At 64.8% G+C, this 23,300-nt stretch overlaps 3 protein-coding genes across 3 annotated transcripts; all 3 read left to right on the top strand.

The window, feature by feature from the left end:
• The first annotated feature begins 7,402 nt into the window (after positions 1–7,402).
• Positions 7,403–11,114, top strand: OTUB1 (OTU deubiquitinase, ubiquitin aldehyde binding 1). The gene is made up of 7 exons (XM_069809482.1): positions 7,403–7,559; positions 8,251–8,312; positions 8,425–8,523; positions 8,894–9,012; positions 9,234–9,318; positions 9,603–9,797; positions 10,655–11,114. Exons 1-7 carry the CDS (start codon positions 7,502–7,504, stop codon positions 10,850–10,852), a joined length of 816 nt encoding a protein of 271 aa, XP_069665583.1. The 5' UTR covers positions 7,403–7,501; the 3' UTR covers positions 10,853–11,114.
• Positions 11,115–12,334: 1,220 nt separating this feature from the next.
• On the top strand, positions 12,335–16,536 carry FLRT1 (fibronectin leucine rich transmembrane protein 1). Its single transcript, XM_069809481.1, has 3 exons — positions 12,335–12,415; positions 13,635–13,782; positions 14,176–16,536. Exon 3 carries the CDS (start codon positions 14,192–14,194, stop codon positions 16,142–16,144), a length of 1,953 nt encoding a protein of 650 aa, XP_069665582.1. The 5' UTR covers positions 12,335–12,415; positions 13,635–13,782; positions 14,176–14,191; the 3' UTR covers positions 16,145–16,536.
• A 1,148-nt stretch (positions 16,537–17,684) lies between these two features.
• Positions 17,685–23,287, top strand: STIP1 (stress induced phosphoprotein 1). Its single transcript, XM_069809491.1, has 14 exons — positions 17,685–17,774; positions 19,052–19,261; positions 19,341–19,482; positions 19,892–20,033; positions 20,433–20,598; positions 20,801–20,927; positions 21,020–21,122; positions 21,202–21,322; positions 21,411–21,507; positions 21,584–21,708; positions 21,845–21,881; positions 22,028–22,131; positions 22,212–22,384; positions 23,061–23,287. Exons 1-14 carry the CDS (start codon positions 17,766–17,768, stop codon positions 23,131–23,133), a joined length of 1,629 nt encoding a protein of 542 aa, XP_069665592.1. The 5' UTR covers positions 17,685–17,765; the 3' UTR covers positions 23,134–23,287.
• Positions 23,288–23,300: the final 13 nt, after the last annotated feature.

Raw genomic sequence — 23,300 nt, 5'->3', positions numbered from 1 at the left:
GGGGCACAGCAGCAAGCCCCCGGCAGCCGCAGGGTCACGGCAGGGCTGCCCCCAGCCCCAGCCCCTCTCCTGGGGGGCACCCGGGCAGCCTCATGATTAATTCCTCTTCCCTCCCTGCTCCCTGTGGCCACTGTGGTGCTGTGGGTTGCTGCAGGGGGAAGGGGTTGCAGGGGTCCGTGCAGCACGAGGTATGACAGGAGACCCCTGTCCTGGCAGGTCCGATGGAGGTCTGTACTCAGCCAGCCTGTAGTAAGCTGCAGACAGAGCAGGAGGCTGGGGTGCCTGCGCTGCCAGAGGCCGTAGAAGTACAGCTGGCAAGGGGCAGAGACTGTGCCAGCCCTGCCCCAGCTGGCAGGGTCTCACTGGCATGAGGGGTTCCCTGCAGCACCTGGCTGAGGCCAGGGCTGTGTGCCTGCGCAGGATGGAGGCAGAGGGACATCATGCAGTCCCATGCAGAGCTCCCATCCTGGAGTCATCACCGGTGGTCCAGGACCCAACACGTGTCCGCACTCTCTGTTGGACCTCAGGAGAGGGATGTGCTGGTGAGGATATGCGGCATCAATTTCTGGCTGCAGCAGCTGTCCCCTTGGGTCCCCTGCACCCCAGGGCCTGCACCTGGGCTCCTGTGATAGATAGGTGGGGTGGGCTGGATGCCTTGCCCAACACTGGTTTTTTTCTCCATCTCTGTCCTGCCTCCTGTCCCTCTCTCTTATCCCAGTGTGCTGCTGCACGTCCCTCACTTTTTCTCTCTATCCCTCTGTCCTGCTCCCTGTCCCTATTGCTTCTTTCTCCATCTCTGTCCTGCAGCCCATTGCTACTTTTTATTTCTCCATCCCTTTGTCCTGATCTGCATTCCTCTCTTTTTTCCCCGCTATCCCTCTGACTTGTACCCTGTACTTATTCTCCCCTGTCTGCATTTCCCACTTTCTGTCCTGGTTTTTCTCTCTTCCTCCCTCTGTCCTTCTTCCCATTTTTCTTTCTCTGTCTCTGTCCCTCTGTCCTGTACACTCTCACTATTTTATCTATATCTCCTGTCCTTCTTTCCATTGATGTTTGCCTCTCTGTCCGTCTATCCTGCAGTCCATCTCTCTGTCCTCCTCCCTGTCCCTCTCTTTCTCTCAATCTTTCTGTCCTGCTCCCTCTGCTTCTCCCGCCCTCTATCACCCTGTCCTGCTCTCAGTCCTACTGATTTTCAGCTCTTGCTATATCCCTCTGTCCAACTGGCCACATTTTCTTCTTTCTATTCTCCTGTCCTGCTCCCCATCCCTATTTTTCCTTCCTCCATGTCTGTCCTGCAGCCCATCACTGTTTTTACCTTCTCCATCTCTTTATCCCGATTTGCAACCCTCCCTTTTCTCAAACCCTGTCCTTCTTCTTCTCTGTTTGTATGTTCTGCCCCCTCCCTCTTCATCCCTCCTTCCTTCTTCCTCTCCTTCTCTCTATCCCTCTGTCCTTCTCCCCATCAGCATTTATTCTCCATCCCTCGGTCCTGCTCCCTGTCCCCGTCTTTCTCTGTTAATCCCTCTGTCCTTCTTCCCGTCCTTCTTTTTTTGCTGTCTGTCCTGTTGCCTATCACCGTTTTTCTTTCTGCATCCCACTGCCCTGCTTCCCATTCATCTTACTTGCCTGATCCCCACCTTCTGCTCCCCATCAGTATTTTTTTCTCCAGCTCTGTCCTGCTGCCTGTCCCACTCTTTTTCTCCCTATCCCTCTGTCCTCCTCCCTATCCCTGTTTTTTCCTTTCCCTGTCCCTCTCTTTTTCTCTCTGCCTTGCTGCCTGTCCCATTGTTTCTTGCTATATCCCTCTCGTCCAGCCGGCTCTCCCTTTTCCCCGCTATCTCTGTCCTGCTCCCCAGCCTTACTACTTATTCTGCCATCGCTGCCCCGCAACCCACCCCTGCAGGAGCTGACCATTCCTCACCGGCCTGACGAACGCTGCTCCGGTCAGTCACGGGTGCTCCACGGGAAGGGGGGAGCGTACAGGCCCAGAGCCCTAGAGCAGGTTCGGTCCCGCGACCTGCGTGCACTGAAAAACAAAGGCTTGCTCTTTCTTTTGTACTCACGGCTGTGCCTGCGCGCCCTTTGCACTTGGTCAGCGGCTGTCACACCGTCCAGGGGAACAGGTTAGGTACCAGGGGGGTGGGTGCCAGGTGCTGGCCCCATCTTGCTGGAGGAGCCCCAGGTGTGGCCGGGGAGAGCGACGGCAGGGCGGCCCGCTGCGAGAGGGGGCTGCAGCGGCGGGGCCAGCCCGGCACGGCGGAGCTGTCACCCGGCGTCGCCTGCGCCCGCGGAGAAGGCGAGCGAGGCCGGGGGTCCCCGGGACCGCCAAAGCTCCGGGCGCAGCGGCGCTAACGGTAAGAGGAGCGGGGGAGCGTTGGGACTAGGGCCTGGAGAGAAGCGTCCCGGGGCCGGGGGCCCGCCCGCCGGCCGCGCGGGACCGCGCCGGTGGCCGGGACCTCACCGGGGGCTCTGGGCCCAGCCCACCGGAGACCGCGCGAACTGCGGGTCTCGGGGAAAGGCCCGGGGAGGGCCGGGTGGTGCCCGTCGGGGGCACCCGCTGGAGGCGGGGGGGGGGGGGGGGTGCGAGGGGGCCGCCGGGGAGCGGCGCTCGGCCACGGCCGGGACGTGCCGGGAGCTGGTGGCGCCCGCGGGGCGGGGCGGGGCGGGGCGGAGCCGCCGCTCCTCCGGGCGCGGTCCCCCGCGAGCCGGCAGCGGCAGTTTCCCGCCAGCTGCGTGGCGTTTTCCGCGGGACTTGGGGCAGCGCGCCAAAGGCGCGCGCGCGGCGGCGCCGCCCCGCCCCGCCAGGCGAGCGAGCGAACGGGCAGCGCTGCGGGTCGGGACTGCGCATGCGCAGCGACGCGCTGGTCCGGCTCGCTGCTGCCTCCTGGTGACCAAAACTTTGGTGGTTGCGAGTCCGGGTTGCCGCGCATGCGCGCCGTAGCGTCTCGGGCAAGGAAAACGGGCGCGACTGCAAGTGGCCGGGAAGCGCATGCGCAGTGGCCCCGGCTGGCTCCCTGCTGCCACCCGGTGGCCGCGAATCGGTACCGCAGGTCAGTGCTGCTCGGGTGGCGGCGACGACGACGACGACGATTGATTCAGAGAAATTGACTCAATAGTTTGATTAACTATTAGGCAGGTATTCTTTATTGGCAGCGCTGGATGCACGGGGGATCGCTCCACCTATCGTGCACACCGTCGGATCTAATTGTGCAGGTTAAGTACATGTTCTACATACATATTCACTAGATTTCCGAGAAATGTTATACATATTCATTAGTTTTCCGGGAAACTATTAGCATATGCAGATGTCCTTTACGCAGGCGCAGTGAAGGTCTCTGGTGGTCTTCAGGAGTCCTCCGGTGGTCTTCCATAGTCTTCCTCACTTGTCCGCTATTTGACCCTCCTCAAGTGATTCTGCGCAGTGTGGTCTTTTACATGTTTTAATACATCAGTGCTCGTTAGTGCTCTTATTATCTAAGTTCTCATTAGTGGTGTAAAAACCATATGGCTAGTTTAAGCTAAATTACCTACAAGGACGAGAACAAAGGCAGGAGTTCTTATCTTTTCTGGCCCTATCTATTCAAGCAAGGCCTCTGCTTGTGCCTTCTCGACAAGATCGTAAATTTATCAAACACTTAATTAAGTTTTGTGATTATTCATGGTTCCTTCTTGCTCATCACTCCCAAGTACCAGTCTCTGACAGGCTTAATCCTTGACGAGCACCAGTCTTTGGTATGTAAAGTTACAGAGAGACAATCGTTAAGCAATTAGCAGTTCGTTCTCTATATCGCCTTCCCACAGTCAGCTGGGAATGGGGAAGGGCAAACCACCAGGAGGCCTAACGGAGGACGGAGGACGCAGGAGCAGCTGTGAGTGTTCTCACCTGCCTCCAATTTACAGCAAGAAAAGCCCTGAAGAGAGAAAGCGACCCTTACTGGGAATGGTGATACCTGCTACATCTGTTGCTCCAGCAACGTGACAGAGTAGGTGTCGTGGTTTAAACCCAGGCGGTAACGAAGCACCACGCATCCCCTCGCTCACTCCTCCCTGCTCCCCTCTGGTGGGATGGGGAGGAGAACTAGAAAGGAGAACGAAAAAAGCCATGGAACCTCGAGGGCTGAGGTAAGGATAGTTCACTGGGACATCACAAGGAGAGAAGTTACAACAACGGTACCAATAAAAGAATATACAAAATGAGTGGATGCGCAGTGCAACTGCTCACCACGCGGAACCCGACGCTCCGCCACTTCCCCCACCGAAAGTCAAGAGAACCCCCCCCGGCCCGCTCCCCGTTTATATACTGAGCATGACGGCACATGGTGTGGAATAGCTCCTTGGCCAGTTCAGGTCAGCTGTCCCCCCTCCCAAATTCCTGTAAAAATTAACTCAAAAATTAACTGAACCCAGGACAATAGGCAATTGAAGTTAATTGTTCTGGGGCACCCATCGACAAAGATACATGTCCTACTGTTATGGGTTTGTGTGGCGGGGTTTTGGTAGCAGGGGAGGGGGCTGCAGGGCCGGCTCCTGGGACAAGCTTCCCTGGCTCGGAGCCGGACCCGCCGCTGGCCCAGGCCAAGCCCCTCGCCTCTGGGAGAAGAGATTTTGGAAGGGGAACGCCCCGTGAGGGAGTCGGGGGAGCGGGATGTGAGAGGAACCCCTCTGCGGATCCCAAGGTCAGGGAAGGAGGAGGGGATGCCCCCGCAGCCCGCGGGGAGGCGGCAGGCTGTCCCCCCCAGCCCGTGGAGGGGAGCGGGGGAGCAGAGGCCGCCCCAAATGGCCGGGAGTCCGTGGGAAAGCCCACGCTGGAGCAGTCTGTGCCTGAAGGACTGCAGCCCGCGGGAAGGACCCACGCTGGAGCAGTTGGGGAAGGGCTGTCTCCCGCGGGAGGGACGGACCCCACGGCGGAGCAGGGGCCGAGCGCGGAGTCCTCCTCCCCCTGAGGAGGAAGGAGCGGCAGAGACAAGGGGTGAGGAGCCGACCCCAGCCCCCGTCCCCTGTTCCCCAGGGAGAGAGAACCGGGAGTGGGGCTGAGGCGGGAGGGGGGAAGCTCTTCTTGGGTTGGGGTTCACTTCCTAATAGCCTTGGTTTGATTTGATTGGTAGTAAGTGAAATTGATTTTGTTTTTTCCCCAAGCTGAGCCTGTCTTCTGCCCGTGACCGTAAGTGGGGAGCGATCCCTCCCTGTCCTTGTCTCGACCCACGAGCCTGCCTTTACATTTTCTCCTCATCATCCCACCGAGGCCAGGGAAGGGAGGACGGAGCGAGCAGCTTTGTGGTGCTTTGTTGCCAGCTGGGCTTAAACCACGACACTAAGCTGTGTAAGAAAGTAGCTCATTAAATGCAATAACAATATTGTTATCACTATTGATGTGCTTTAGTTTCCTACACAAAAGCCAAAACGTTATGGGGTTACGCTTCATTTCTAGCAAGACCGTGCATACCACCCAGCTTCTACCAGAACTACCTTCTCTGTAGGACTGAATGACAAAGCAGAATTAGATCCCACAAGAATCCCTTCTCAAAAATATCTGCGGTTGCAAAGTAAATTATTCATGGTAAATCGCCGACAATTCAGGGTCACCTTGACTGTGTCTCTGACTGACTCCCTTAAGAGAACTAGATGAGTCCCAAAGGACAGAAAACACCAAAAAAACCATGGAAATACAAGAAATGTGTCAGAAACTGTATGAAGCAGCCTAATTTAGCACCTAAGTAGCTAGAACAACAATAAATTGCAAAACACAACAAAAAACACCACAGGAGATGTATCAATAAAAACAGATGAAGGCTATCGCCTTCTCTGAAAAACTCAAGAGGAGATCTGAGCTGATAATAGACATCTTTGGGGTACCGGATACCAAATGGAAACATACTATAAGATGGAAAACAGAAAGACTGCTCTGGAGCACAAAGTCAGCTTTGGAAAAGGCTCCGACAGAGCAAGAGGCATCGTCACAGGGATTAGAGCAGTCCCAAAGGGGCCAGAGAGACCAAGGAAGTCCTGGGGGTGCAAGGAGCTCAAAAGGGAATTGAACAAGGAACAGATGTCCTCAGGGGGTCAGGGACCGAATGGATGCGCGTGGGTAACAGGTTCAGAGCGGGGTAACAGATGCGGACTCAGGAAGGGTTCTGAGGGCAAAAGAGGGGTGCAGCGTGATCTCCCGAGCTAAAAATGGGGCTCTAGGGCATAGAGGATTTTTCACAAGAGCTCGGCAAAGGGAGCAGAGGAGTCCCGAGGGGCCCTGAGAGACCAAGGAAGCCTTGGAGATAACAAATTATGAACTCTGAAGGGGATTTCAACAAAGGACAGGTGTTGTCAGGGGCCCGGGGCTGAATGAAGGCACCCTAAATGGCAAAGAGTAACAAAAGAGTGCTCTGAAGAGCACAAAAAAATGGAACGGAAAGGGAGCTAAAGTGCTACAAGAGTGCTGTGGAGTACAAGAAAGGACATTGCTATAGAGAGTGGAGGAATTATGAGGGGCAGGGTAAGAAAAGAAGGCTTGGAGACACAGCGAGGGCCTTGGAGTCTCAGGAGGGCATCTAGGCAAACCACAGATGACTGACTGAGAGAGGAACCACACATGGATGCCCTTGATGGCAGAGAGAAAGGTAAAGGAGCGCTGCGTAGCAAAGAAAGAAGGGGGCTCCAACAGAACAAGAGAGATCGATGAAGTGGTACAAGGTACTGTGCAGAGTGAGGATTTGGACATAAAGAAAACTTTAAAATTAAGAGAGTACCAGTGGACAAGAAAGAATTGAGCCCACAAGGGGCCCTGCTGCCTTCCAGAGCGCCCTGGGGCTTGGGCTGGGCTTTGCATGGGCTCACAGGGAACCCCAACCCCAATGCTGACCCCAAACCCTCCAGCCGATCCCAACACCTACGCAGACCCCAACCCCTCCGGCTGATCCCGACCCCTACGCAGACCACAACCCCTCCGGCTGACCCTGACCCCTGTGCTGACCCCGACTCCTCCGGCTGACCCCGACCCCTCCGGCTGACCCTGACCCCTGTGCTGACCCCGACCCCTCTGGCTGACCCCGACCCCTGTGCTGACCCTGACCCAGCGCCTCTAGCCCCGCCCCTCTCCGGAGTGGGAGGGGAACTCGTCTCCATGGGCGGGGCCTGTCGCTAGGGGCGGTGCAGTTCTGCTCCCGGGCTGTTTCTATGGGCGGGGCCTGTCGCTAGGGGCGGTGTTGTTCTGCTCCCGGGCTGTTTCTATGGGCGGGGCCTGTCGCTAGGGGTGGTGCTGTGCCGCCCCCGGGTTGTTTGTATGGGCGGGGCCTGTCGCTAGGGGCGGTGCTGTTCCTCGCCCGGGCTGTCTCTATGGGCGGGGCCTCTCGCCCGCCCGGCCGGTTGCTAGGGGCGGGCCAGACCCCGGGAAGGGAGGAGCCGGTTGCAAAAGGCTGGGCGCGCTTCCGGCGGGGCGGCGGTTGACCCGGAAGTGTTGCTGGCGGCGGCCGGTGACCCGGAAGCGCTGCGCGGGGCGGGGCTGCGGCGGATGATGGCGGCGGAGGAGCCTCAGCAGAAGCCGGAGCCGCTCGGCGGCGACGCGGACGGTACCGACGGGCTCCGACCGGGACCCCTCCCGGGCTTCCCCCTGCGTCCCGGCACCCCCCCCCATGAGTAGCCCCGGACCGGAACCCCCCAGCGCCCTACGGGGGACCCCGCGCTGGGGCCCGGTCCTCCCCCATAGGTCCCCCAATACCCCTATAACCCCCCCCACGGCCCCCCCCTCGTTCCCCGGTACCTCTAAAGCGCCCCCGTGGTCTCCCCCTTACCCCCCCAAGCACCCTGATACTCCTGTAGGGCTCTCCGTAGCACCCCAATACCCCTGTAGGGCCTCCCCAAGTACCTCAATGTCCCCTGTAGCCCCCCGCAGCATGCCAGTACCCCCCAGAGGCCCCCCCCTAGAACCCCAGTCTCCCCCATAGCTCCCCAATAACCCCCATAGGTCTCCTGTAGCACTCTAATACCACTACAGCACCCCCCCAGTGCCCCAATACCACCCATAGGGTCCCCATAGCACCCCAACACACCCATAGTCTCCCCTGCCACCTCAATACCCCCCATAGCACCCCAATCCCCTCCCAAGCATCTCCCCAGGGTCCTGCCACACCCCAGCCCCCTGGATCCATTTTGGGGGTGCCCACCCCACTCCCCCAAACTCCCCATGGGGGCATAAAGAGACCATGGGGGAGCCCCTATGAAATGGGGGAGTTCCTCTGACCCCCAATATCCCCCCCAAAGGTGTGAACTGCCTGGCCTATGATGAGGCCATCATGGCACAGCAGGACCGGATCCAGCAAGAGGTGAGAAACCCCCCCAACACCCCCCCCAAAACCTCCTTGGGGGAGTCCCCAAATTGCTCCCCTCCCCCTTAGGGGGGCTCCCCCCAATCCTGACCCCCACCTTGGGGTGCAGATCGCAGTGCAGAACCCACTGGTGTCAGAGCGGCTGGAGCTGGCAGTGCTGTACAAGGAGTATGCCGAGGACGATCACATCTACCAGCAGAAGATTAAGGTGGGCACCAGTATGGGACTGGGAACCTTTAAAGGGCACCACTGTGGGCCTGGGAGGCTTTAAAGGGCACCAGTTTGGGACTGGGAGCACCTTTAAGGCACTGTTGTGACACTGGGAGCAGCTCTGGGATACCAGTATGGCACTGGGAGCCTTTAAAGGTCACTAGTTTGGCACTGGGAGCCCCTCTGGGGTGCCACTATGGCACTGGGAGCCTTTAAAGGGCACTTCTGAGGGACTGCGAGCAGCTCTGGGGTGTCCCCATGCACCTGGGGTGCCCCCCAGGGTGTCCCCATGTCTGCTGGGGTGTCCCTATGCCCCCGGGATGTCCCCATGTCCATGCCCCCCCCATCTGACCATCCCCCCCCCCCAGGACCTGCTCCAGAAGTATTCCTACATCCGGAAGACGCGGCCGGACGGGAACTGCTTCTACCGAGCCTTCGGCTTCGCTCACCTGGAGGCTCTGCTGGAGGACGGCCAGGAGCTGCAGCGGTGCGCCACGCCTGGGTTCCCCCGGACGCCTGGGTGTCCCCCACCCAAGTCCTCTGGGTCCCTCTTGGCCCCCCCAGGTCCCCCCCAGATGCCTGGGTCCCTCCTGGGATGCCTAGGTCCCCCCTGGCTGTCCCCCCTCCTTGCATCCTGGGTCCCCCTTGCCCCCCGGGTTCCCCCCCCAACACCTGAGTCCCCCCCCGGACACCTGGGTCCCTCCCCAGGTTCAAGGAGGTCTCCGCCCGCAGCAAGGAGGAGCTGGTGGCGCAGGGGTTCACCGAGTTCACCATCGAGGACTTCCACAACACGGTGGGGACACGGGGACAGGGGGGACACGGGATGGGGGTGGGGCATGGAACACAGGGACAGAGGGGGATGTGGTCCCTGTGACCCCATGTGTGCCCCCGTGACGATGCATGTAACCCCGTGTATGGCCCTGTGACGGCATGTGTGACCCTGCTTGTGCCCCTGCGACTGTGCGTATGATCCTGTCTGTGACCCCATGATGGCACATGTGCCCCCGTGATGGTGCATGTAACTCCATGTGTGCCCCCCAACACACGTGTGCCCCCTGACACGCATCTTCCTGGCAGTTCATGGAGCTGATCGAGCGAGTGGAGCGCCGCGTGCCGCTGCCGGAGCTGCTGGCGGCCTTCAACGAGCCCAGCACCTCCGACTACCTGGTGGTCTACCTGCGCCTGCTGACCTCCGGCTGCCTCCAGCGCCACCGCCGCTTCTTCGAGCAGTTCCTGGAGGGCGGTCGCAGCATCAAGGAGTTCTGCCAGCAGGTCAGGGCCTCGCACGTGCCACACGCCACCTCCCGGCACCCTCACTTGGCTTCGCTTGGTCCTTGCATGGTCTCTTGTGTGGCATCTTGCAGCTTTGCGTGGCGTTGCACGGATTTGCGCAGCCTCACACGAGCATCACATGGGTTTCACGTGGCCGTCGTGCCACCTTCCAGCACCCTCACGCAGCTCTGTTTGGTCCTTACGGGGTCTCCTGTGGCCTTTGCATGGTGTCTTGCAGCCTTGTGCAAACTTGCACAGCCTCAAACTGCCCTTGCACGGTCTTGCACAAGCCTTGCATGGGTCTTGCGTCACATCCCAGCGCCCCTGCATAGCTTCACATGGCCCTCGCATGGCATCACGCAGCCTTGCATGGCTTCGCACGGCCTCATACTGCCCTTGCACAGGTCTCGCACTACCTCCCAGCACCCTTACACAGCTTCGTGGGGTCCTTGCATGGTCTTGCACAACCTCACACTGCCCTCGCACAGCTTTGCACGGCTTCTAATGGCCTTTGCACAGCTTCACACAGCCACCAATGGCCCTTGCACAGCCCTCCCACAGGTTTGCACTTGCCTTGCATGGCCTCATGCTGCTGTTGCACAGCCTTGCGTTGCCCTTGCATGGCCTTGCACAGCCTCCAGTCGCCCTTGCGTGACCCTCACCCAGCTTTGCACGGCCTTACGCAACCTTGTGTGGCCTCCAATCATCCACGCGTGTCCTTCCCACAGCTTTGCACAGCTTCACGCTGCCCTTGCACGGCTTTGCCGCCCTTGGGCGGCCTCCCAAGCGCCCTTACACACCCCCAATGCCCTCTCGTGCCCCTCACACAGCCCCCTGACTCCCTTTTCCCCTTACAGGAGGTGGAACCCATGTGCAAGGAGAGCGACCACATTCACATCATTGCCCTCGCACGAGCCTTGCACGTCTCCATCCTGGTGGAATACATGGACCGGGGGGAGGGCGGTGCCACCAACCCCCACGTCTTCCCCGAGGGCTCCCAGCCCCGCGTCTGCCTCCTCTACCGCCCCGGCCACTACGACATCCTCTACAAGTGAGCTCCCGCCTCGCACAAGGCCTCGCACGAGGCTGGCGACACCTCACACGGGCCTGGCGCAGCTTCCTGAGGTCGCGCCGGGGCTTTGCACGGGGCCTCGTGCGTCCTCGTGCAGCCTCGTGTGACCTTGCGCAGCCTCGTGCAACCCTTGCACAGGCCCCAGACGGACCCTGCGGGCCCTCGTGCAACCTTCGCACGAGCACTTGTGCGGCCTTGTACGTGCCCCTGCCCTGCCTCCCCCCTCCAATAAAGATGCGGCCCCACTCGCTCTGCACATTTATTTAGGGGGGTGGATTGTGCGGAGGGGACCCCAGCGTTTGGGGTTGAGGTCTCGTGGGCCTTGGGGGCTGGGGGACACTTGGGGGCTGGGAGGAGGTGGTTGAGGGGCAGGGGGGCACTTGGAACCCCCTTAGGTTGGGTGTCTGTGGGCATAGTTGGGTAGGGGGAGGAAGTTGGGGGCCCAGGGGGGCGCATGAAACCCCTTTAGGGGGCACTTGGGGGTCTGGGGAGGGGCAGTTTAGGGGGGGAGAAGCAGCTGCGGGGTTTGGGGGGTAGTTGGTACCCACTTAGGGGACAATTGAGGGTCTGGGGCGACACCTGGGGGATGTTGGGGCACTTGGGACCCCCCAGGGGCAGGGGGGCGGGCAGCAGCCAGCAGTCCAGGGCCTCATCCTGCCCCAGGAAGCCGCGGAGCACGACCCGCTCCTCCTGCCACGCGCACGTGTGACGTGTCCTGGGACCCCAAACTGCCTCTGAGGACCCTGACCCCACCCAGGGGCCCCAAAGTCCCCCCTGCCCTCCTAATGCCCCCGTTGTCCCCCTCCCCTGCTTGCGGAAGGTAGTCACGGGGGTCCACGGGGGAGGGTAGAGCAAGACCCCTCGCGTGAGGGGGTCCTCGTGCAAGGGTCCCCGTGCAAGGGCCGTCCCCGTGCGATGGTTGCCCCTGTCCTCGTGCAAAGCTGTGCCCACGGGATGGGGCGTCCCTATCCTCGTGCTACCCTCACGCTGTCCCCGTGCAAGGCGCTCCCCGTGTGCAGCACCTCTGGGGGCACGTGGGGCACTGGGGGGGGGGGGGGGGGCACGAGGCCCTCCCCGCACCCCCTGGCCTCCCCCTGGCAGCACCAGCCCCGGTGACCCCCCCCCGCCCGCGTGCACCCCCGTGGTGTCCCGTGCGAGCCTTCCTGCAAGCTCTTGTGCAAGCGCCCGTGCAAGGCCCCACTGAGCCCCTGCGCGCCCCCCCCCCGCTCCGTGATGCCCCATGTGAGACCCCGTGCGGTGCCCCCCCCCCCCCCCCCCGCATCAGGGACCACGCGTCCGGGAGGGGACCCAGGAGTCCTGGCGGGGAGGGGGCTCTTAGCCCCGACCTCCCTCCGGATTTACACTCCCCCCCCCCGGATTCCGCTCCCTCCTCCGGATTTACACCCCCCCCCCGGCCGCCTGGGTCCCCGCGCACCGGGAGGCGGCGCTGCCCCCCCCCCCACCCCCCCCCGCTCCGCCGCCTTCCCACGCCCGCAGCCGCCGCCACCAGCACCGGGCCCGACCGCGCCGGCCGGTACCGACCCCGGTAAGGGCCCTCCCTCCCCTCTCGACCCATCCCCACCCCCCCGGGACCCCCCAAAACCTCCCCCCATCACCCCCCCTGCATCCCCATCCCCCCCATCCCCCGCCGGTACCCAGTGATGCTCCAGCCCGGGGGAGGGACCCGGGCGGCCGGGAGCTGGGCCCATCGCCCCCCCCCCCCCGGCACCACCGGAGCGCCCCCACCCCACCCCGTGAGACACACCCCCCCCCCAAATCCCCTGGAGCCCCCCCAAACCACCTTCCCCACCCACCCCCTCCCCCGGTACCCAGGGATGCTCCAGCCGGGGGGAGGGGCCGTCCGGGAGGGGGGGGGAGGGGAAGGGACCCAGGCGGCCGGGGGCTTGATCACCCCCCCCATGAGACCCCCCCCGACCCCCTCAAATCCCCCCCAGCCCCCCACCGGAGCCCTCAATACCCCCCCCCCCGTACCCAGGGATGCTCCAGCCAGGGGGAGGGACCCAGGCGGCCGGGAGGCGGGGGGAAGGGAGCCAGGCGGCCGAGGGCCTGACCCCCCCCCGATGAGACCCCCCCCGACTCCCCCAAACCCCCCCATAACCCCTCTAACCCCCCCACCCCCCCCCCAGTACCCAGGGATGCTCCAGCCTGGGGGAGGGGCCTAGGCGACTGGGGAAGCGCCCTCCCCCCTCCCCTTGAGACCCCCCCTCCCCGGGCCCCCGAACCCCCCCCCGGACCCGTCGTGTCCCCCCCCAGGGCCCCCCCCGGAGTCCCCCAAATCCCCCCACCCCCCGCAGCACCCAGGGATGCCCCAGCCAGGTGGAGGGTCCCGGGCGTCCGGGGGCGGGGGAGGGGACCTGGGGGTCTTGGGGGGGGGACCCAGGCGTCTGGGGGGGGCTGATGGGGGAGTGTGTTTAATGGCGGGGGGGGGGGCATCACCCGGATGCTTGGGTCCCCCTCTGGGGGATGGGTCACACGACCCCTCGTGCGAGGCCAGGACTGACGCAAGAGTGACCCTAGGGCACGAGGGTCCCCGAGGGGTGTCCCCTAACGAGCCACCCCTAATTAGGGGTGGCTCGTTAGTGGCGCTGGTAATTGGCACCCGGGGAGGGGAGGGCGGAGGCCCGGACACCTGGGTGCCGGCGGGTGCCGCACGAGGGCATCGCACGAGGGTGGGTGTTGCACAAGGGCTCGTGTCGCACAAGGACACTTCCCCCCCTCGGCTCACAAGCCCTCCCTCCCCAAAGCGGCCCCCCCGGTGGTGGGGGGGCCATGGAGCACCGGAGCCGGTAACGGCGGCCTGGCACGCGGAGCCGTCGCACGCCACGCAGAGCCGTCGCACGAGGAGCCGTCGCACGAGGAGCCGTCACCGTCACAGGCAGGCGGAGGAGCCAGGTAGGGCCCCGCCACCCACCGCGCCCGGACGCCTGGGTGCTGGGGGGGGGGGGGTCGGGGGGGGTGTCCCTGCCCTATGCAGGGGGTCGGGGGGGGTCCTGTGCCTGGGTCCCCTGTGGTGGGGGGAGGGACATCGGGGGGGTCCCTACCCTACAGGTGTGTGGGGGGGGGTGTTTACCATGCTCCGATGCCTGGGTCCCTGGGGGGGCTGGAGGGTGCTGGGGGGGGTGTCCCTGTCCTATATATGGGGTCGGGGGGGGGGCAGCACCCGGACACCTGGGTCACCTGGGGGGTGGGCTGGGGGGGATACCTGCCCTATATACAGTGGCAGTGGGGGATGCAGGACCCAGACGCCGGGTCCCCTGCCCCCCTGCCCTTACCCCCCCCCCACAGGACCCCCCCTCCCTCCATGGCCCCCCCTCCCCCCCTCCTCCTCCTCCTCCTCCTCCTCTTCCTCCCCCTCCCTCCCCCCACCTGGGCCCTGACAGCCTTCACCCTGGCCGCCCGGCGGGGGGGGAGCCCACCCCCTTTCCCCTCTCCCCTCCTGACCATCGTCACCGCCATCACCGTCGTCACCGTCACCGCCGCCGCCTGTCCCACCGTCTGCCGCTGCGCCGGCGGCCGCGTCTACTGCAACGACCGGGGGTTGACGGCCGTTCCCGAGGGCCTCCCCGCCGGCGCTACCACCCTCTTCCTCCAAAACAACCGGATCGGCGACGCCGGCATCCCGGCGCGGTTGGGTCACTTATTGGCGTTAAAAGTTTTATACCTCTACGCCAACGCCTTGGAGCAATTGCCGGCGTACCTGCCGCCGGCGCTGCGGGAGCTGCACCTCCAGGAGAACAACGTCCGCGGGTTGTGCCGACGGGCGCTGGCGAGAGCGCCGCTGCTGGAGCGCCTGCACCTGGACGACAACTCGGTCTCGGCCGCCGGCATCGAGGAAGACGCCTTTGCCGAAAACCGCCGCTTACGGCTACTGTTTTTATCCCGCAACCACCTCAGCAGCGTCCCGCCGGGACTGCCGCCGGCGCTGGAGGAGCTGCGGCTGGACGACAACCGGATCCACACCATCCCCCTCCGCGCCTTCGAGGGTCTGCCGGCGCTTCGGCGCTTGGTGCTGGACGGGAACCTGTTGGCCAACCAGCGGATGGCGGACGACACCTTCAGCCGGCTGGTCAACCTCAGCGAGCTCTCGTTAGGGCGAAACGCGTTAGCCGCGCCGCCGGCCAACCTGCCCCGCGCTCGCCTGCGCCGGCTGTCCCTGGCCGCCAACGCCATCAGCCACGTCCCCGCCGGCGCCTTGGCGCGGATGCGCTCGCTGGAGCGGCTGGATCTGTCGGACAACAACCTGACGACGCTGCCGCGGGGGCTCTTCGACGACCTGGGGAGCCTGAGCCACCTGGGGCTGCGGAACAACCCCTGGTTCTGCGGCTGCAACTTGGCCTGGCTGCGGGACTGGCTGCGCCGGCGGGCGCCGCGGGGGCTGGAGGTCAAGGGGCTGCTGTGCCAGGCGCCGGCGCGGTTACGGGGGCTGGCGGTGGGGGACTTGAGGGGGGAAATGGATGCTTGCGAATCCCCCGCCGCGGCGGCGCCGCCGGGCGTCGCGGCGGCGGCGCCGGGCGCGGCGGCGGCGTCGCCCGGTGTCATGGCGGCGTCGCCCGGTGTCATGGCGGCATCGCCCGGTGTCATGGCGGCGTCGCCGGGCACCGCGGCGGCGGCGGCGCCGGGGGTCCCGGCATCGACGGGTGGCCTGTGGCTCCAAGCGGCGCCGGGGGGGTCTCTGAGGGTCCGGTGGCCCCCGGCCCCCCCCGGCGCGTCCTTACGGTTGAGTTGGCTCCGGCCGGGGGGGGGAGCGGTGACGGAGACGTTGGTGCGGGGGGAGCGGGGGGAGTACGTGGTGACGGCCTTACAGCCCCGCGCCGCTTACCGCGTCTGTCTGTCCGCCCTCGACCCCCCCGGCATCGCCAGCCCCCCGCTTTGCGCCCAGGCTCGCGCCGGCGGCGAGACCACCCCCGTGTCGCCGGGACCCCCCCCGCCGAGGGACGCCCCCCCCGCGCTACCCCCGGCGGCGGCGGCGGGGGGGGCGGCGGCGGCGGCGGCCGGGGTGGTCTTGGGGGTCTTGGGGGGATGGTGGAAGAGGAGGAGGAGGGGGGGTGGGGGGGCTCCCCCCCCACCCCCCAAGATTGGGGGGGGGCTGCCGCTAAGACCCCTGCGGCCCCCCGAGGAGGGTGGCATCCGCACCGTCTTCCCTCCCCCTCCCCCCCCGCCGCCGCCCCCTCCCCCCCCGCTGCCCCCCCCCGGCGCTCGGGGGTACCGGGGGGGGCGGGTGCCCCATGGTGTTGGCGGGGGAGCGGGGTCCTGAGGGGGGGGGGGGGCCCTCTTTCTGGGACCCTCCCTATGTTAGGGACCCCCCCCCCGGGGATATGGCAGGGGACCCCCCTGTTTTGAGGACATTTGGGGGGGATCCCCCTGGAGTTTTGGGGAGGAGGGGTCCCCCGCCCCTCCCCCACCTCCCTTTTGGGGGCATTTTGGCTTTTTTTAAGGTGTTTTTTCGGCGCCGCTGCTTTTTAGGGGGAGAAAAGGTGGATTTGGGACAGTGAACGGTTTGGGGGGAGAGGACCCAGGTGTCCGGGACCCCCACGACCTCCAAGAGGACCCAGGGCGTCCGGGACCCCCGGAGAGGACCCGACCGTCCGGAACCCCCACGACCCCCCAGGAGGACCCAGGCGTCCGGGCCTGGACGAGAGACCATGGGGGGGGTGGTGGGGGGGGAAGATGGGGGGGGGGTGCCAGGGGACCCAGGTGTCGGGGGGGGGGGGATGGGACACCCAGATGTCCGGGCCCCCCCACCCCCACCCCCAGCGCAGCTTTGGGGTGGCTCTGTGCATATCAAAGTGCCCCCCCCCCCCCCCGCGAGGTGCCTTCACCCCTCCCCCCGCCCCCAGCCGTTGCAATTGGGGGCAAAGGACCAAAATCAGGAAAAATCGACCCAAAGGGCCGAGGGGCGCCCCTACCCCCCAATAAACCCAGCGGCTCCTTTTCCCGCCGGCGCCTCTTTCCTGGACACCTGGGTCCGCCGGCGGGGGGGGGGGGAGAGCGTACACACGCGTGTGCAACGGGGAGGGATGCACACGTGCGCGTGCGAGGGGCCTGTCGCACGGGGCCCTTCCCCTGCACCCCCACGCGGGGGGGGGGGGAGACGTGCACAAGGCCTCGCACGAGGGTCACGCATGGGGCTTACGGGGGGGATCCCACTGGGGAGGGGTGGGGGGCTCACGGGCGGGGGGGGGGCACAAGGCCTCGCACGAGGGTTTGCACGGGTTCTCGCATCAGGGTTCGGGTGTGTGGGGGGGGTGACATGGGGTTGCAGGAAGGTCACGGGGGGGCGGGGGCGTCGCACCAGGGTCATGTCAAGGTCACACGTGTCACCCGACCCCCCCCCCCCGACCCCCCTTTGGCCTCCCGCCATCGGGGGCAGTCTCGGGGCCCCCGCGCAAGCCCCGCCCCATTCGGTGCAAGCTCCGCCTCCCTTCAGTACAAGCACCGCCCCCCGCCCCACCTCCCCGGCAGACAAGTGTAGCAGAGAGGCCGCCGCGCCGCCAGGGAGGCGCACTCCCGCCTCCGCACCCCCCCCCTTGTGATTGGCACTGCGGACAGCCAATGGAAGAGGTGGAAAATTCCAGAAGCGAGACGGGATCCGCGCCAATGGGCGACCAGCGCCGGCAGTCGCGACCAACCGGCGCGCGGGGGCGGGCCCTGCCGCTGGCTTCCGGCGGGGAGGCGGGGCTGGAGAGAGGCGGGCACCGCTTTCCCTGTCGGCCAATGGGAAAGCGGGACTACAGCCGGCGGCCAATGGAAGTGCGCGCGGGGGCGGGCGGGCGGAGCCGGCGGCCAATGGGACGCGGGAGGGCGGGGCGCGAGGTTTCTAGCAGCTTCCAGAAGGCGGCGCGTTAGCGGCGGGAGCGGAGTGGAGCCGGGCCGCCATGGAGGAGGTGGGCGGGGGCCGGGGGGGTCCCGGAGGGGGGCGGAGAGGGCGTCTGGGGAGGCCCGGAGGGGGCTATGGGTTCCCCTCAGGGGGTTTGGTCTCCCGGAGCGGGGCCGGGGAGGGGTCTGGGGAGGCCCGGAGGGGGGGTTGAGGACCCGGAGCGGAGCCGGGGGGGCCTGAGAGAGGATCGGGGGGATCCCTGAGGGGGTCTGGGTGGTTTCGAGGAGCCTGGGGGTCCCTGGGGGCTGGAGGTCCTGAAGGGAGGTGGAGAGTGGGGTCTAGGGGGGGCCCTGTGGTGTTTTGGCGAGCCCTGAGGGGGGCTGGGATCGCGGAGCAGGGCTGGGGGGGCCTTAGGGGATCGGCGGGTGTCTGGGGGGTCTCGGGGGTCCTTGAGGGGTCGAGGGAGCCTTGAGGGCCTGAATGGGGAGGTGGAGAGGGGGTCTGGGGGGGGCCTGAGGGTGTTTGGGGTCCCAGAGCGGGCTGCGGGGAGCCTTGGGGGGGGAGTGGGGATCCCTGGGGGCCCCCCTCATCTTCCTCACATTCTTCTCCTTTTCCTGCCTCCCCCTTTTCTTCCTTCTCCGGCCCCTCCTCTTCTTCACTTCACCTCGTGCCCCCCACACTCCTCTTCGTTGCACCTTCATCTCTCCTGTGCTCCTTCACCTTTTTCCCACCTCTTCCTCGCACCTCTTTTTCTCTTTGCACCCACTTGCCTTCCTTATGCCCCTCTTCCTCCTTATGACTCTCATCTTCCCCACACCCTCCTCCTCCTCCTGACCTCCAATGCTCGTGCCCCTCCTCCTCCTTGTGGTCCCCCACCTTTCTCATCCTCCTCCTCTTCCTCATGCTCCTTCACGTTTTCCACATGTCCCACCTCTCACACCCTCCTCTTTGTGCCCCCCCCATCTTCTCCTCTTCATTGCACCTTCCTCCTCCTCGTGGGCCTTCATCTTTCTCCCACCTTTCTCCTCTACCCTTCCTTGTCCCCCCCTCTGCTCCTCCCCCTCCCCTTCTTCATGCCCCTCCTCTTCCTCACACCCCTTCCTCGTGCCTCCTATTCCTCACACCTTCCTCCTCCTCGTGCCCCTTCTCTTCTTCCTTGCCCCCTTCTCTTTCTCATGCCTTTCTCCTCCTTGTGGCCCCTCCTCTGCCTCTCACCTTTCTTCTTATGCTCCACCTCTTCTTTGCACCTTTCTCCTTCTCATGGCCCTTCATCTTACTCCTACCTTTCTCCCCTTCCTCGCCCCCTCCTCCTCCTCTCTCCCTGTCTCCCCCTGCCCTTGACAGGCACAGGAGCTGAAGGAGCGGGGGAACCGGGCACTGGCGGCGGGGGACGTGGTGGGGGCCGTACGCCATTACACGGCCGCCATCGCTCTGGATGGCCACAACCACGTCCTCTTCAGCAATCGCTCGGCCGCCTACGCCCGTCAGGGCGACTACGCCCGCGCCCTGGCCGATGCCTGCCGCACCCTTGAGCTGCGCCCCGACTGGGCCAAGGTGGGTGGGGGGAGCACCCACATGTGCCCCCAGTTGTGTCAGCCCCAAGGGGCTCACCTTGCACCCCCCCCAAACCCAGGGGTACTCACGCAAGGCGGCAGCGCTGGAGTTCCTGCATCGCTTCGAGGAGGCCAAGGCGGCTTACGAGGAGGGCCTGAAGCATGAACCGGGCAACGCGCAGCTGAAGGAGGGGCTGAGGGGGGTGGAGGCACGGCTGGCTGGTACGGGGGGGGGGCCGGGGAGGGGTCCTGGGGGCATTTGGGGCGGCAGGGAGGGGGTGCTGGAGGGGTTGAGCCTGGGAGAGGGGGTGGTGAGGAAGGGTGGATGCCCAGCTGATGGAGCTGCTTGGGTGTCCCAGAGTGGGTCTGGGGAGAGCTCTGAGAGGTTTTGGGGTCCCAGGGAAGGGGTTTGGGGGCCCAGAGTCAGTCCACAGGGGTCCCTGAGAGGTTTTAGGGGTCTCTGAGGGGGCTTGGGGTCCCAGGGAGGGGGTGCAGAGACGTTTTGGGGTGCAAGGCTAGGTCTGGGGGGGGCCCTGTGAGGGGTTTTGGGGGCCCTGAGAGGGTCTGGGGTCCCAAGGAGGGTACAAAGGGTTTTGGGGGTGTCCCTGACACACCCCCATCCCCCCCCCAGAGCGGAAGCTGCTGAACCCCTTCAGTGTTCCGGACCTGTACGGGCGGCTGGAGGGGGACCCCCGAACCCGGGCACTGCTAGGGGACCCTGAGTACCGGCGGCTGCTGGAGCAGCTGCGCAGCCACCCGGCCCAGCTGGGCACGTCAGTGAGGGGGAACAGGGGATGAGATTTGGGGAGGCTGGGGGGTGCTGGGAAGGTTTAGGGGGCTTTGGGGCAGGACTGGGGAGCTTTGCGACAGGTTTTGGGGTGCTGGGGGCATTGGCACAGGAGTGGGGGTGTTTAAGGCTGATTTTGGGGTGCTGGGGGGGTTGGGACAGGTTTTGGGCTGCTGGGGGGTTTCACGGGGGTTCAGGGCAGTCTTGGGGCTGCTGGGTGACCCTGGGGGGCTTTACCCTAACTCTTTGTGTGTCAGGGTGGCTTACGGCTGGTTTTGGGGTGCTGGGGGATGTCAGAGCAAATCTGGGGGCACCAATTCCCCCTGGGGGGGGTTGGGGTGCAGATTTTGGGGTGCAGCCCCCCCAACTCCCCCCATCCCCCCAGGAAGCTGCAGGACCCCCGGGTGATGACGACCCTGAGTGTGCTGTTGGGGGTTGACCTGAGTGGGGCCGAGGAAGAGGAGGAGGCCCCTTCCCCACCCCCTCCACCCCCTCCCCAGCCCCCTGCCCAGCCGCCCCCACCCGAGGAGCTCCCCGAAAACAAGAAGGAGGTGAGAGGGGGGGTTCCCCCAAAACCTGAGGGCAGGGTTGGGGAGGCATATTGGGGTGACTGGCTCCCCCAAACTCCAGGCGCAGCAGGAGAAGGAGCCAGGCAACGCTGCCTACAAGGGGAAGGAGTTATAGGGGGTTATAGCTGGTTCTGGGGTGCTGGGGGTGATTTTGGGGTCACCCGTGTCCCCCCCCAAACCCCAGGCACAGAGGGAGAAGGAGTTGGGCAATGCCGCCTACAAGCGGAAGGAGTTCCCCACCGCCCTGGCTCACTACACACGTGCTGAGGAGCTGGACCCCACCAACATGACCTACGTCACCAACCAAGCAGGTGAGTGACCCTCAAACGCCCCCTGGAACTCTCCAAAATTCCCCGAGCCCGCCCAAATCCCTTCTGAACCTCCTTTTTTCTCCCTGCTGTAGCCGTCTACTTTGAGACGGGTGACTACAACCGGTGCCGAGAGCTGTGTGAAAAAGCCATCGAGGTGGGGCGGGAGAACCGGGAGGACTACAGGCAGATTGCTAAGTGAGTACAGCGGGATTTGGGCGGTTAAAAAAGAGGGTACGCCCCCAGCACCCCTGTACCCCCAAAATCATCCCCGCAGGGCATACGCTCGCATCGGGAACTCCTATCTGCGAGAGGAGCGGTACAAAGATGCCGTGAACTTCTACAACAAGTCGTTAGCTGAGCATCGTACACCTGATGTGCTCAAGAAGTGTCAGCAGGTGATTTGGGGGGATCTTGGGGGGGGGTGTGTCAGAAAAGGAGATGCAGTCCCCCCAGACCCGCTGAACCCCAAATTTGGTGCTACAGGCAGAGAAGATCTTAAAGGAGCAGGAGCGGTTGGCCTACATTGACCCTGACCTGGCGCTGGAGGAGAAGAATAAAGGCAACGAGTGTTTTCAGAGAGGTAAAGGGGGGTCTTCGGGGGGTAGAAGGGCCCCCCCAGATCCTTGGTGACCCCCTGGTGTCGTGGCCCCCCCCAGGGGATTACCCCCAGGCCATGAAGCACTACAGCGAGGCCATTCGCCGCAACCCCCACGAGGCTCGGCTCTACAGCAACCGCGCCGCCTGCTACACCAAGCTGCTCGAGTTCCCTCTGGCCCTCAAGGTTTGGGGGGAGCGCTTGGGGGCCGGTTTGGGGGTGCAGGGCTGGCTGGGGAGGGGCTTGGGGTACTGGAGGGCACCATGGGGCTGGTTTGGGGGTTTTGGAGCGTCTCTGACTCCCCCTGCTTCCCCCCCGCCAGGACTGCGAGGAGTGCATCCGCCTGGAGCCCTCCTTCAGTGAGTGCACTGGGGGGGCTGCCCCTGGGGGGGCTGGTTCTGGGGTGCCCCCCCTTCCTCTGCCTGTACCCCTCCCTCCTCCTCCTCTTCCACCTGTCCCTCCCTCCTCCCCCACCTGTCCCTCCTGCCCATCCCTCTGCCCGCAGTCAAGGGCTACACCCGGAAGGCGGCGGCGCTGGAGGCCATGAAGGATTACAGCAAAGCCATGGACGTCTACCAGCGCGCCCTCGACCTCGATGCCACCTGTAAGGTGAGGGGGACACCCTGCTGCCCCCTGTCCCCCCCCCCCCGACGACCCCCACTGACCCCTTCCCTCCCTGCCCCCCCCAGGAGGCCGGGGAGGGCTACCAGCGCTGCCTGCTGGCGCAGTACAACAGGCAGGACACCCCCGAGGAGGTGAAGCGCCGTGCAATGGCCGACCCTGAGGTGCAGCAGATCATGAGTGACCCCGCCATGCGCCTCATCCTCGAGCAGATGCAGAAGGACCCCCAGGCCCTCAGCGAGTGAGTGTCCCCGAGGCGTCCTGGGCTGTCGCTGGGGGTCCCTGAGGCGTTATGGGGCATTGCCAGCTGCCCCACGGCGCTCGCCAAGCCTTTGTGAGGGTGCCCAGAGCCTTCCTGGGGCCTCCCCGAGGTGTCACCGGGTGTCCCCAAGGCTCTGCAGAGTGTTACTGGCTACCAGGTGGCACTCACCAAGTCCTTGGGGGACTCCCAGAGCCCTCCCAGAGCTGGTGGGGGGTCCCTGATGTGACATGGACTATACCAGAAATGGCAGAGCGTGTCCCTGACGCATCGGGGAGTGTCAGGGGGTGTCCCCAACATGTCACAGACAGTCAGAAGGTGTCCCTGACGTGATGGGTGTCACAGGGTGTCCTTGATGTGACAGGGAGAACTCGTGACACACCAGGGATGCCCCCGGCATGTGTGTCCCTGGCATGTCAACAGGGTGTCCCCAACATGTCCTGAGGTGTGGTGGGAGGTCCACACGTGTCAGGGCGTGTCTCCAGTACATCAGAGGGGTCCCAGGGATCCATCCCAGGCCACCCCCCAGCCCCTGCTTTGTCCCTCCGCCTGTCCTGGTGTCCCATGCAGCCACAGGGGTCCTTGGGGTGCCTGTCCCCACTGCTGTGGGGGGGGTACCTCTGTCCCCCCTGACCCCCTTGTTCCCGCCCCTCCCCAGGCACCTGAAGAACCCCGTCATTGCCCAGAAGATCCAGAAGCTGATGGACGTGGGGCTGATCGCCATCCGGTGACGTCACCCCCCTGTCCCCCCCCAGGGACCCCCCGACCCCCTGGGGACACGGGTGTGGGGGGTCTCAGGGGGGGTTGGGGGGTGCTGCCCCTCCCACCCCCCCATCTTGTGTTGGTTGTGGGGGGCCGCGACCCCCAATAAAGAGCGGAGCAGTTGCCAGGGTCGGCC

Source organism: Haliaeetus albicilla, chromosome 22 (genome assembly GCF_947461875.1).
Source record: "Haliaeetus albicilla chromosome 22, bHalAlb1.1, whole genome shotgun sequence".
NCBI classification, from domain to species: domain Eukaryota; kingdom Metazoa; phylum Chordata; class Aves; order Accipitriformes; family Accipitridae; genus Haliaeetus; species Haliaeetus albicilla.
This window is presented reverse-complemented; position numbering and strand designations above follow the sequence as displayed.

What these genes read in the sequence shown, in the direction of transcription:
- STIP1 (XM_069809491.1), top strand. An exon ending in TGCTCAAGAAGTGTCAGCAG is followed by an intron (nt 21,323 to 21,410) that starts GTGATTTGGGGG and finishes TTGGTGCTACAG; the next exon opens with GCAGAGAAGATCTTAAAGGA. An exon ending in CAACGAGTGTTTTCAGAGAG is followed by an intron (nt 21,508 to 21,583) that starts GTAAAGGGGGGT and finishes GGCCCCCCCCAG; the next exon opens with GGGATTACCCCCAGGCCATG.
- FLRT1 (XM_069809481.1), top strand. Translation starts at nt 14,192, where the DNA reads ATGGCCCCCCCTCCCCCCCTCCTCCTCCTCCTCCTCCTCCTCTTCCTC.
- OTUB1 (XM_069809482.1), top strand. Translation starts at nt 7,502, where the DNA reads ATGATGGCGGCGGAGGAGCCTCAGCAGAAGCCGGAGCCGCTCGGCGGC. An exon ending in GCTCGGCGGCGACGCGGACG is followed by an intron (nt 7,560 to 8,250) that starts GTACCGACGGGC and finishes TCCCCCCCAAAG; the next exon opens with GTGTGAACTGCCTGGCCTAT. An exon ending in AGGACCGGATCCAGCAAGAG is followed by an intron (nt 8,313 to 8,424) that starts GTGAGAAACCCC and finishes CTTGGGGTGCAG; the next exon opens with ATCGCAGTGCAGAACCCACT.